The sequence below is a fragment of the Barbatula barbatula genome, assembly GCF_947034865.1.
Source record: "Barbatula barbatula genome assembly, chromosome: 8".
Classification (NCBI taxonomy): domain Eukaryota; kingdom Metazoa; phylum Chordata; class Actinopteri; order Cypriniformes; family Nemacheilidae; genus Barbatula; species Barbatula barbatula.
The window spans coordinates 19471929-19486655 of NC_136771.1; the positions used below are offsets into that span (position 1 = coordinate 19471929).

At 37.3% G+C, this 14727-nt stretch overlaps 1 protein-coding gene across 2 annotated transcripts in view; it reads left to right on the forward strand.

Moving 5' to 3' along the window:
* klhl5 (kelch-like family member 5) overlaps positions 1-14727 on the forward strand; it is a 42655-nt gene that overhangs the window by 19235 nt on the left and 8693 nt on the right. For both annotated transcript variants that reach the window (XM_079462481.1, XM_079462482.1), the window contains 5 exons: positions 1646-1828; positions 5502-5638; positions 5778-5974; positions 7646-7858; positions 13545-13731. In XM_079462481.1, coding sequence (XP_079318607.1) covers positions 1646-1828; positions 5502-5638; positions 5778-5974; positions 7646-7858; positions 13545-13731 — 917 coding nt within the window. The remainder of the gene's footprint in view (positions 1-1645; positions 1829-5501; positions 5639-5777; positions 5975-7645; positions 7859-13544; positions 13732-14727) is intronic.

The following is a 14727-nucleotide window of genomic DNA, read 5'->3' on the forward strand; positions in this document are numbered from 1 at the left end:
CGTCTTAATAACCTAACAGTAAAAGTTAACTATCACCTTCTCCACTGGCTCGCTTGCCGACTATTGTGATTAATTATGCAACGTGCTATTCATTTTCAAGAATCCTGGATGAGTTGAATCCCATCCTGTGATTGAAGACAGAATGTCTACTGTAGAGATGTGTTCACAATAGCACCATTAAGAGACTCGGAGAGGCAGAGAGAGAGAAGATAAGTGTGAACAGGGGAAATGGGAGTTTGGAAAGGCAATCTGCAGAGAGAATGGACTTGAGAGAGGAATGACAGGAAGCCGGTGAAAAGGAGAGAGAGAGAGACAGTGGAGACGACAGCCGTTTGGGAACCAGCTAAATTGCTTTGTGTATTTCATGGCCAGCTTCATCATCAAAGCTAATTACTAACAGCTCTCTAAAGCCCTCTATATTTATCCATCCATTGATCGTGCGCATGTGTGTATAATTGTGAGTGCAGTGATCTAATTTTGCAAGGATGGCTTGTGCCACGTTTGAAATGATTTAGATGTTTTGTGACATGATTTCGTTTGTGCTGTTTCCATTTTTCAATTGAGCTTGACAAAAATTCATAAATTTGTGTTTTTAATCCCTTTTGACCATATTAAAAAATATATTTATGCATTGTCATTTTCAACCCAGCGTTTGGTCAAGAAGGAACGAATTCAGCTGTTGGGTTGTAAATGAACCTATGCTGGGTTGTTTTAACCTATTGTTGGGTCGAATCTACACATTTTCTGGGTTTAAAACAACGCTGGGTTTAAAATAATAATTTTAGAGTTTATTTATTGTGTAAACGTGTCTTTCTGAGAAGCAACAATTTCATCCACACCATTCTAGTAAGGAAATTATTTGAAGCATTGAAACTCATAAGAAATGCAGTTCACAATAGGAAAGGCGTACACCTCTTTATTAAAGGATATTTTTATTTACCCATTAAATGATTTATTAAATTTTAATCTTTTTTTTATATCAATATAACAATGCACAGTAACACCGTTTTTTCCACTGGACGTGACACAACAAATGGCTTGTTCTTAATAGGTTTGTCGTGTCGCATCGCATCCAGTGTGGACAAATGGGTTCTAATGCGTTCTATTGTATTTTGTCGTGTCGCATCTCACTGTATCGAGTCCAGTGTAGACACAGTGTAATAATCTGCAATATCTACTTTCAGCACATATTTTTAATTTAACCATTTAAAAATACCACATTTGAAATGATGATTGTATGAACTTTTGCTCTTGTATGCATTGTATTGCTTTATTGTTATGAGTTGTTGCTCTTGTATGTCAATGCTCTAGGGTTTTGTATATTTATTTGTATATTATTGTCCATATTGTTCAGTACTTTGGTCAGCCTGGTTGCCGTTTTTAAATGTGCTATACCAAAATAAATATAAATAAAATAAACTTGAAATTTGAAATTTGAACATGAATGTAACTCATTTGTCGAATCCATTATAAATGATTTTATTTATATGGACAGTCTGAACCGCTTAACAGAAATTAGGCAAACTTGGCAACTCTATCATATTTGTTGCCATTGTTCAGCCTTATATAACACAGATTTTCCTTATTTTAAGTTACGATTACCCAGTGTGAATTTTCTAACACAAACGTGCACTCTTGTTTGCAGGACATCCAACAGCACTGTGACGTTGTCCTCATGTGCGTCGATGGAGCCTTGTGTATCAGATGAACACTTCCAGGCACACAGTCATGCCGAACACACCTTCAGACGCATGGAGGCCTACCTGCGCACCAGGAAGCTGTGTGATGTCGTTCTTCTCGCTGGGGACCGCAGAATACCAGCACACAGGTGATGAGAATGCAGCATCCAGACTATCAAATGGTCCACACAAAGAGGTTAATATTGTGAACTTTCAAACCAAAGAAATTTGGTAAGAATAAAAAATGGAAGTTTCAAAACATCTGTAAACTAAGATGAAACTGTTCAGTAAACATACACATGTTGACATCCTAATATTACAAATACTAAATGATCCATTTCCATAGCTTAGTTTTTCGAATCAGTTTGAGGGGAGAATATGTTTTGTGGTTTATTTATGCATTAGAGTATGTCCATGTAGTCCATCAAATCTAAATCTGAAATAAGAATCTTTAATCAAGCTTTAAAATCTGAGTTTGTCTCTCAGTATATCATTTCAGCATAGGATGAGTTCCTTATACACAAATGAAGCAAAGTCACGGATAAATGTTGGAGAATTCTTCGTTAATTTGAAGAGCTTATATAAATTTATAGCACCACCATGGCATTTTGCCCCTCTGTTGTTCTGTGATCTATTCATCCTCTCTTCTCTTTCATCATCTCACCCTCTTTGTTTAGTTCTGCTGATTGTAGGACTGCCTCAGGCAGCTGGAGGGTTTTTCTGGTGTTTTATTTATAATGACACATACACACGCACACAGGATGGTGAACAACGTATTAACTAGAATATTGTCTGTAAAAAAAAATTTTTCTATCTGAGATAATGAGATTTTCTGTACACCAACTCAGGTGTCAGGTGTATATATTAAGCTGACTCACATATACTCACACATTTACAAGTGCAATATGCCAGCTGTATCTTACAGTTTCTTTTTACAATTGCTATGAGAATTTTTCCAATACTTATAACAATTTTAAACTCTTAACACAGTTATCACAACATCTGGCTGTGTAGGCTGTACAATTAACACATTTCTTGTTGCTTTGACACATAATCCATACATTTAACACAAATTAAATCAATCAAGACCAAAACTAAGTCTTTTTTGTGCTGTGGCCTAAAGGTTAGAGCGTTGGGCTTGTGATCAGAAGGTTGCCGGTTCTAATCTCAGTGCCAGCAGGTCATGACTGAAGGGCCCTTGAGCAAGGCACCTTACCCCTGATTGCTCTGCAGTAATGTGCCACTGTATAAAACTACTTGTAAGTCGCTTTGGATAAAAGCGTCTCCCAAATGAATAAATGAAAATGTAAATGTATAACAGATAACATCAGGTTCTAAACATAATTTATAGGCTGACATCAAAGTGAACAGCTGTTCATATTGTGAATTACAACACAAATATATTGAAGTTCAATTCAATTCGATTTTATTTATATAGCGCTATTCACAATGTGCATTGTTTCAAAACAGCTTTACAGGGGAAAATAAGAAACCGAAAAACACAAAAAAGGTAAAACACGGTACATGGTTTTTATATAACAAGTTCAATTATTCTAGTATTCTAATATCTAATAAATGCAGTAGTATAATTTGCATTAAGTGAATACTTATGATGTGTCTTTAATCTAGATTTAAATTGGGAGAGTGTGTCTGATCCTCGAATAGTGTCAGGAAGGCTATCCAGAGTTTAGGTGCTACGTAGGAGAAAGCTCGGCCCCCTTTGGTGGATTTAGTTATTCTAGGTGTTATCAAAAGTCCTGAGTTTTGAGATCTTAGAGAGCGTGATGGGTTGTAGTGTGATAGAAGCTCTATTATGTAGGTACAAAAAGAAGCTGAATCACCCAGTAGAACTCTAATAAGAGTAAAAGGCAGAGAACTTTTAGAACCTCTTGATTAATGTGAGTGTTTGTGTGTATGTGTGTGTCTGCAGCGTGTGTGTAGTGTAGTGAAGGGCTTTTAAATCAATCTGCTGTGTGATAAATGAACATAATGGGAGTGATGGAAGGTAAATGCTGAGTGTTACTCTGCTGCTAAATGAGTCTCACAGTTGCAAATGTACTTTCACTACTGTCACACTTATCTCTCATTCTCTCACTCTCTCTCTTTCGTTCTTTTGTTACTTACCCTTAATTATTCTTTATTCGTATGCTGTTTTTCCACTGCAGTAGGTGGGAGGAATAAAACCTGGGATGTAAACACTTATATGTCTATAAGCTTTCCTGTATCTAAACTGGTAGAGCATGAGGCTAGCAACATCAAGGTCGTGGATTCGATGTACAAAGCAGTTTTTTATACTCAGAAAATGTGTAGATTAAATGCAGTGTAAGTCACTTGGATAAAAGCCTCTCAATCTGCTTCCACAGAATTTTGTAGAAAGCTTGTGCATCTCATAGACATCAAGCACTCGTAGTTAACATATTTTGTCAAACCACGTTTGTCATATGCATAAATGTAGTTCTAATTAATTACTGCATGGTAATGCAAGGTATGAAAAACTCAGAAAACCATTTGGTCTGCCGTTTTGGATATACCCATATAATAATTATTTAGTTTGCTTTGTTGTGGTTTTCTTAACATTTCGCAACATCCAAGGAGTAAAATAATTGAAGTAAATGATCCTTTATCTCTAAAACCTGATGACATCTTTGCCCTGCGTCAGCGTCCGTAGTGCTTTGAAAGAAAGGCGCAGAGGTGGAAGGAGCCTTTGGTTGCAACCTCACCACTAGATGCCGCTGAATTTCATACACTAGGCCTTTAAATACAATCTCAAATCTAGTATTTTCTTTTTGTCAAGTATATTTACTAATAATTTTATGTACTTTCTGTATTAAGGTAAAAATACGTAAATATGTAAATATAATGTAGCCAAGTTACAGCATAATATATGCTTTATATAATGTATAATTTATATGTTTGTTTCCCAAAATAAATACACCCCACAAAGTACAGCCCACAAATACCATGGAAATTGTTAGAAATAAAGCTCATGTAATGGTTTTACCTACTGAGGTTGACAGTCACACATTTCTAAAGCTTAAAAACATGTTGTTTCGCCCATAACTGAAAAATATACATTTCTCCATTCTTCACCAACTTTCAGTGCCAAAATGTGCTAAAGGGTGTATGCAGAATCTATGTGGGCTATTTTTGCAGCATGTGGGCAGTGTTTAATTCAGCTAGATCTTGTTTCTGTCTGTAGTCATTTCTGTTTTATGAAAGAATAACTTTGAACAATCATTTCCACGCAGCATTTAATCTGTTGATCCTCTTTTAATTGTGTCAATATTATTTTAGATTTTGTAAGCTTCAGTGACTGTCAGAGGCTGTCTGCTAATCTCATACAGTATACCTGTCCTGATACGTCTAACAAAAACGAATCAATATCACACAATTTATTGTGTTTTATTAATACTATTGCGCTTTACCAGCACACACACAACAATACAACTACATATTCATTTAACCAAATCAAACCAAAAACATCACAGAGTAAAAATACAAGCACATACACACACGCTAAATCCCGGCATACAGTATGCTAATGCACATTTTGTCTCTGAGTCTAATAGATTTAAAGCTGCAAGCTTTGACCGAGTGTGCGTATGTGAATATCTTTGTCAGCAGAGCCGGATTTGAATAGGAAATCCTCATTTTACCATGCTTCAGTTAACACGTCCTCAAATCCCGGCTCTTCCCGTAATCTCCCTATCCGTCTCTCTCAATTTTTGTCATGCTTTACCTGCAACACACAAGTGTGTCTGTTCAGTCATCCAGAACACATGGTTCAGATTGTTTCACATCATCTCCATTTCTCTCTCTTAGACTTGTTCTGTCATCAGTGTCCGATTACTTTGCGGCCATGTTCACCAGTGATGTCCGGGAGGCAAAACAAGAGGAGATCAAAATGGAGGGTGTGGACCCGGATGCATTATGGGTCTTGGTACAGTATGCATACACAGGTAATGTTTTATGTTAGATAGACACAAATGCATAACAGGCATTAGATGATGGAGAAGAGCATTATGATTTACATTTTGTTTCTATAAATTGGGTGATCAACCAACGCAGTCGATTCATTCCCAGCGTTTGTTTCCGCAGGGCGTTTGGAGTTGAGAGAGGACACTATAGAGAGTTTGCTGTCTGCGTCATGTCTTCTGCAGCTGTCTGCAGTGGTTCAGGCCTGCTGCAGTTACCTAATGAAACAGCTCCATCCCTCCAACTGTCTGGGCATTCGCTCCTTCGCAGACGCTCAGGGCTGTCTAGATCTCCATAAGGTTGCACACAACTACACTATGGTGAGCTTCCACACATGCATACACACATTTTCAGTTGTGTAAATAGTACAGAGAATAAGCATATAAAAAGACAGTTTTTTACTCTAATGAATGAAAGTTTTGAGTACACTAAACCCTTTTATCTTCAGTGAACACACGTCTCTCCCAAACCTGCTTTCCTACATTTATCTCTTTGCTCCTTTATTTTCCCTCCCAAAACCCAACATTCTGAAGGATTTATCTCCTACAGTTAACAGCCGAAACACTTGAAAGGGAATGAAAGGGCCGCCACATTTGTCCATATGGGCACAAACGCATATGAAGGGTTTAGTGTCCATAAGGCTATCTCTGCGCGCGTGGACTTGCGTATATTCAGCTCATTCTCACAGCTGCAAAAAAAATTCCGAACGAGGCGGGGTGTTTAATTGGACATGCCACTGTTCCTCTTTGGACATTTTCCGCTCTACGTTTGATGTTCCTGGGGGAAACTCATTCAAGAAAATATAACCCATAATAGCCCGCCCACAGTTCTCAACAGGGGGGTTGTCATGGAGACTGGGTTGGGAACTTGCTTGATTTTCCGTCACCACTTCTGTTTCTTATCTGTCTTGTTTTTATTTCACCCCTTTTCCTTCCGCTCTCTCTCCCAGGAGATGATGTCCACTGGCTTTGCCTGTCCACTTTGTACCTCATTTCTGTTTATTTCTGCTGTGTTTTCTGTGCTGTGTGGTCTGTCAGTTATTGTTATCGCGTTTAAAATGGTATTTTACCGTCCGTAATGTTAAAGGTACATTTCCTCATTTGAAACCTGATTGGATGAGCTGCTGTGAGACCAGCGACTACGCATGAATTGAATTCTATGTTAAATTAAATTACTCAATTCTTATTTTTATGGAATATTGCAGTGTATTATAAATGATTTATGTGGTGGGTCTTGTCAAGCATCGAAGCCCCACCCTACATATTTCTCATTCTATAAGCTTCTTACACAGATATACCTTACAATTCTCTAAAAAACATCTCAATTTCCATTTAATGCCGAATTTAAAACTGATGTATCATTTTAAATGAAGGCCATTTTTAGGTCAGTTCTTAAGAAAGATCAGTCAGATTAGGGAAGTCGTTCCATTCTGTGGCCACGTTTGGAACGGCTCTGGTCAGAATTTCAGTCATAGCAAGACCACAGTCCAAACGCTTGAATGGGAAAAGGCAGATATATCTGAAACTGCTGGCGTAAACCACAATCAAAAAGCTTATTTGGGATTAACATGAAATTAATTTAAACCTGACAATCAAATATTTGCCCCATAGATTTGTCAGTCTTTATTGATTGATGATTGGCTGTTTACACTGGAAGGGTGGGACTTTCCTTCTCTAGAGCCGCCATATTGACCATTGCATTCCCTCCCCATTCATAGTAATTGCAATGTTGCATCTTGTTAATATAAATCAGGTTAATATAATAAAAATTATTTCCCCATTTTGTGTATTTTGTTGTTCAGTTCATGCTTGTTCATAAAGTACATTACAGTATGTTACATAAGCATTATACCATAAGGTTAAAAGGCCATTAGTCAAAAATGTACACCACACACAGACACACACACACACAATATCTGATGCTTTACACTCACTGTTAATGTTACAACCACATCCAGTTTTCTACTAACCACTATCTCACTTTCTCTATAGGAGCACTTTATGGAGGTCATGAGACATCAGGAGTTTCTCCTCCTGCCCTCGAGTGAGGTGGAGAAGTTGTTAGCCTCCGATGACATGAACGTTCCAGACGAGGAAACTGTGGTAGCGGCACTGCTCAGCTGGGTCCATCATGACGTGCCCACCCGTCAATCACAGCTGCCTTCTCTCCTCGCTCATATCCGTCTTCCCCTGCTTAAACCACAGGTCAGTCAGGCTTCCATCTGTTCACCCATCCATCACTCTGTCAGTATATTATGCCTTTTATTCAGCTGTGCTCTTACCTGATTAGATAGCGAGATCGGTCTGGCAATGAATCAGTATCAGAACGTCATTGATCTGCATTAATCTTGTATCAGTTTATCACTTAATTCAGTGATCAGACAGTAAGTCTGTCACTCGCTGACTGCCGAACAGCCTTTGAGTTTTCCAAAGATTCTTTGAACAAAGTCAGCCCACTCTGTGGCAGAAATAGCTGCCCCAGAATGCAAAAAGACTGAAATCCTTAAGATGTTGTCAGAGCTTGCGCTTCAGTAACATACAGTAACGCATTTTAAGTTGCTTTAAATAAAAGCATCTGCCTTGTGCCAATGTAATGTAGTTATCAATTGTATCCCTCAAGAAAGGGATAATCTACATTTTGGAGAGCTTGTTGCAGTTCTTCTTTAAATTTAGATGGTCTTGCTTCTATCTGTCATGTCAAAACTCAATGGTGATAAGAACAGGACTCGGTCTGTTGCAAGACTTCTTGTTCTACTTTTCGCTAAACATTGTTGACAACTTAAATTCTAAAATCTATATTTCCTGACACACTAAGGCGGACAATATATTCATAGCTTTATACAGACTATCCTTTCCACAATATCACTTGTAAATAAAGAGCCAGACCTTTTATATGTTGTATGTTCCGACGCACCATCCTGTTTTAGTTCGAAATCCATTTCAAGTCATTTCATGGGGTTCTTAACATGTTCACTTGCGTTACTGTGGTGATAAAATCATTTCACAAGGAAGATAGGGTTGAATTTCATCTTAATATATCTGTTTCAATAGAACCAATGTACTTTTGAGATGTTGGGATATAAAGGTGTCAACAGTTTAACTAATTTTAACCAATTTGCACAGCTTGGTTCTCTTCAAGCCATGGCTTGGCTATGACAATATAATTTGCGTTCTGATGCATTAAAATATTCATGCACATAATGTGCATGTATAAAGGGTGGGACTTTCCACCACAGTCTCTGGTTTTAGTTGGTGTTTGTGCGGTCTGGTAAACCCCATAGTGTGATGACCAACAAATGATTCCACAAAGATATTGAAACCAGTCATTTTTTATTTTGTTGGGGCATTTTTTTGGTCCTCTGAAGGAAAACAGCCTATAAATCAAACTAAATGATGTTTATTTGAAAATGAAAAAATGCAAAGGTTTGTGTGATGGTTAGGTAATATACAGTTATAAAAATGATTATGCTTATGGAAAGTCCCCATGCATGTTTGTGTGAAGGTCAGCACTGTTCTGCTAGGCCGTGTGGTTGTGTTTTCAGTGATGGGATGTGTTTGGAGCCTGGAGAGTGTGATAAGAGGTTGTTGTGTCTCGTCTTTTCTTATCACATTCTTAACGTCTCTCTCTCTCTCTCACACATATGCTCCACTGGAAGTTTTTCTTGGCTTGTATGGGTACAACTTACAAATACAAAAAGCACCCTCCACGGACCACATCCAACTGTTATGCCTTTGTTGTTAAAAAATCAAAAAGTTTGAAATTATTGTCATGAACTTCAGACTGGATATTTTCACCAACCTGCAGTTACATTGAGAATCCTTCCCTTCTGAACTGTCGTTTTGTTTCGCTTTGCGCATTTTCATTGTAACGCATGATCAATTCTTCTGAACTGCCACTCTCTACCTTTCTGTCTCTCTCTCTCTCTCTCTTTCTCTCTCGCTAAGGTGAAAGAAGAGAGAAAATAGTAAAATAATTCCAGATGAACGTCCTCTCATGGCCAGCTTGCTGAGTTTGTTCAATTCCATCTAAATGTAAATCGGTTTTTCGACACTCTCCGCTGAGGGAAAAAAAGCTTTCGGTCCGGCCGGCTCAACTCCGGAACAGCAATATCTTTCCTGCTTGTTTCCTCAGTATTCACGTTGAGTGGAGATGATCGATTGGAGTTTATGACAGATGTACTTGTTCTCTGCATGTGACATGGGCTCTTTAGTGAGCAAAGGAAATGATTAGTTTTTGTTTTTAGCAAGAAGAGAAAATGAAAAGGAGGCGTGGAGAAGGTATGGGTGATAGATGGGGAGTGAGGAGGTGGTGTTGTATGTGTGGGGGTATATTGGATCTCTAACTCTTTCCCGAGTGCTGTGATGGATGCCGTTATGGATTCAGTAAGATGGTGCTACCACACACACACACTGTTTCATATCATAAGAAGCACTGCAAATGCTGATGGAAAATGTATCATCCTGATAGATGCATTGTTGTGTGGGCATCCACGTGCACGGATTTGTTTGCATGGCGTTTAGGTGGTGTGTGTGGTTTTACAGATTAAGATTTAGGCACATTTATAGAAAAATGTATTGGTATTTAAATGACCAAATATTGACCTATTGGTATGGTGAAAGCCTTCATTTTGTATGGAATTGCCCATATTGATTTTATAACATGATGAAGTTGATTTTACACCATCGCCAGACCTACCGATCTTTTAATCTATTGTCGCACGTTAATCAAAGGTTTTGATCGTACAGTGGTCTCCTATTAAAGAGCATCTCTATGGGGCTATACTTATGCTGTAGAATTCATCATTCATAGAACTGTCACACAGCACCTCTCTAATTGAAATCCTCTCCATTTACCAATAGAGAAGATAGAAAGGGGAAATGAAAGGATGAATTTACAGAGCGAAGACTTTTTAAATTAACAGCCACGAGAGGTGTTATTTGAAAAAGATTATAGGAAAAGACACAAGGAAAAATGGAATGTCCCATGTGATGTTTATGTATGATGTGGTCATGATTAGGAGCTGTACTTGTTGAAGGAAATAGGTTGTGTGTGTGTTTGGTTGTTCCAGGTTCTTTAAAGAGTCTACTCAGGAGTTGTAACCTATATAAGAATTTCTGCATTCTGTTAAGAGCTCTAGAGAGACACTTGCACGCCCTCCCTGGGATATCCTCCTTTAAAAAATGAATGTAGGTAAGACCTTTTGTTAGAAGTTTCACCAGAAGCTTGTTTTGCTCCCACGAGTCCTCTCCTGAGATGCTGAGAAGCTGAGATGGATTCAGCAATGTCAGGTTATCAAAGTGTATCTTTAAGTGGTCCAAGTGAAGGGTTTGGAGCCCACTGTATTCTGTAGATCTTTGCAACTATGAAGTTTAAAGATGTCGTGTCAATAAAAGAAAAAGGTTATTGAAACACTGTTTTCAGGTATGGCTGGAACTCAATTTGGAAGAGTTTATTTTTTTGTTTTGTTTATCAATTTAACGTAGAAATGAGCGTATATCCGTGCGCAGAAACCATCTTACGACAGGGTTCACGTGTGATTCATCAAACATTTGTATCTGCCCATTTCATCGTACAAATAATCGTACCTTGATAAATGCGGTGGCTGAAATCGATCGTAATTTACATATCACGCCCCTATAAATTCAAGGTGTAGACACCTCGCCCCTAGATTTTGCGAGAAGCGTAATCCGGCCAAAAAGAGGAACTTTTACGATTTAGAAATGTAAACTTTAGCGTTGAAAAGCGAAATCAGAAGAAGTTAAAAACAGTTTGTAAAGAGATAACTGCTGCAGACAACAACGAACCGAACTCCAGCTGAGGTTTGTATTTTTTATTGGATATTTACTGGATATTTATGTTTTGTACAAATAATTATTTATTATTGTTTTACAATTTTTACACTGAAAGTATTGTTGTTGCTTTAAATTACTTTCCTGTAGCTCAGTGGTTAGAGCATTGCGTTAACAACACATGGTTGTGGGTTAGATCCCAGGAGATTGCAGATACGGTACCTATGTAAAATGTATAGGATAATGGATAAAAGCATCTGCCAAATGCATAAATTAACATTTAAATGTTTCTAAACGGGATTTAATACTAATCTTGCATTTCATACTGCTTAAATCAAACACACTCAGTTTTATGTTTGCTTAATTTATTTATTTTTCTCTTTCAGATTTTTCAGTCAGAGGCCCACAGGTGCCCACAAACCGGCCAGGAGCCTGCCACACAAATGCAGGCAATCTTGAGCTGTGACCCCACCCCCAAGCGAACATCTCACAAATAAAAAATACATTAAATCATGCGTTTTGTCTGTTTTGATTAGAATGGATTTTTGTCAAACAAAGAAGCTATCATCTTGCAAATAGGTAAACTAACCCATTGCTTATAAATACATTGATTAGGCCTATTGTATGTTTTACTTTTAATTGTGCATTTTAACTGTCGTAAACTATCTTAGAAGTTGCCTAAAATTTCATTATAGTTTTGTACATCAAAGCACCCGTTAACCTTGTACTTACAAGCATTTAAAGGATCATATACTGTAATTCGGATAGAAAAGAAAATACTTTATAATATTTAATAAAATTTAAATGATGAGAAATTGAGGAACGCTGCCACATCGCTAGTGCCTTCATTATTTGCAATTTTTTCTTTGAATATTTTCAATAGTTAATTTGCTTACTACAAAAATTTAATTATTAATAGATATAAATATAGATATAACATTTTACTTTAGGAAAGATATTAAAACAAAGAGGCTTAGAGGTATTTAAGGTATTACCATCTGATTCCATAATATACAATTGTTCCACATTGTTTGAAAATTTGAAATCGCATTGTAATCTATTTTTACATTGTCATACTAAATGAAATTAGTTTTATCTATCTTTCTATTTGTCATTATTCCCTATTAGTTATCAAAAGGGTAAAGCATACAAGGACCTTCGCCCTATCTCAAAACTTGCATACATGAGCTGAGATCTGTCGTGAGATTTGATCGTAGCAATCGGTCACGTCCATTTTGTTAAATGCCAAGTTTTGTGTGGAAACGGCCGTGCGCCCGGTTTTCGCTCGTATGCTCGTTTCATAAATAAGAATTGTAAAGGTCAATAAATGATGAGAAATTGAGGAACGCTGCCACATCCCTAGTGCCTTCTTTATTTGCCATTTTTTCTTTGACCTCGAATATTTTCAATAGTAATATAGCTTACTACAAAAATTCAATAATTAATAAAGATGTAAATATAGATATAACATTTTACTTTAGGAAAGATATTAAAACAAAGATACTTAGAGGTAATTTTATGGTTTTACCATCTGATTCCATAATATACAATTGTTCCACAATGTTATTGTGCAGAGATAATACCATAAACTCAATAATATCAATAAATGTATTATGTGTTATTGTGTGTTAAATGTCTTATTGAGTAACCTTGTTTAAAGCTCCTCTATAAGCTTTCCTCATTTAGATTTTATCCATATTGAGTATTCCTGGACTGTAAGCTTCAGATCATTCCACCGATTTTTAATAAGATGAAATTCCGGGCTCTGGCTGAGCCATTGGAGAAATGTCTTTGTTTCAAACCATTCCTTCATGGTTTTTGCTTTGCAATTTGCACCATTGTCCCACTAGAAAATGAATCTCGCCCTACTTGCAGATCTCTGACTGACGGAGTTTGTATTTGCATGCTTTTTTCCACAATGTTCTTGATGCCAGGAAGCTGTCCAGCTCCTTCTGAAAACCAACCACCATGCTTGACGGCTGGTAATGATGTTACCTGAATATTCTTTCCCCCAAAGACCTCAACTACAATTTCGTACAAGTTCTAGGGTTTGTCACACAATCGAGAACTGACATAATGCTGGTCCTTTTTGTACATGCAGTTTTTAGCAGATATGGAGGCAAACCCATTGCTGAGGGACAGCGTGGAGTGTCAGCGGCTGGTAATGGAGGCCATGAAGTATCATTTGCTGCCAGAGAGACGGCCCCTCCTTCAGAGCCCAAGGACACGCCCACGCAAGGCCACCGTAGGGGCGCTATTCGCTGTGGGTGGCATGGATGCCACGAAAGGTATTTCTGAATATCTTTTGGGGATGTTACTGTGGTTTTATCTGCCTTTTATTTTGAATGTCAGATGTGATCTGATAACAAGGTACCTTCGAGCTCCCCTCTTCTCTTTTTTCCCTGTCTCTGTCAGTCTTATTTCATTAGTGCAGTGGACTGTTGAGAATGAACATTTCCATTTTTCATATATTTTTGGATACAGCTTGTGTAAAGTTGTGTGAAGCCCAATCGATATAAGAACCAGAAGCATGTTTTATAAGAAGCTAGAATACCTCCTTATGAAAAACCTTTAGTGTGAGCGTTTGCATTTTTAGAAGGCAAAACTAGTTTTTGCTTGTCTAGACAGAGTAAAAAGAGAACACAGAATTATTGAAGCTTTGTGCTTCCCTTTCTTTCTTATTTTAGCTTTTAGTAACTTTAGTAAGATTTGGTATGTCTCATTAAAAACAGTGTAACCACTTTGTGCAATAATGGCAAAACAATCCAGTATCTTTGACCTATTTTCTATCAACAAATATTGAAACAATTCTAAAACCAGACAAAGACAAGTAAGAAAGCAAAACTGCATAAAAGTTCCACTTAAAGCATATTTAAAATTTTGTGCGGTGTTTATTATTTACAGCTTCTTAACATCAGTATCAATGGAGAAAATTTGTATCGGTGCATCTCTACTTACAGTTTTTCTCTACTACTTAAACACATTTCTTTTATGGCTTCTTTTCTTGAAACTCTAAATCAATAACTTCTCACCCAATTCCCTCAACATCATATTTTCGGGTCAAAATGAAGCTCTCCCCACAAAACCATTCAAACATGCTGAAAAAGCACACTTTCCCCCAAACATGACACACAAGCCCCCAGAAACACTCACACTACAACATAGTCTTAGTGTATGTATGTTGATATACATACAAAACACTGTTACTAAAACCTCTTATTGGGATTCAAGAATATATTATTTTATAGAAGAACATTCAACTCAAAAGTATATCCTATTAGCCA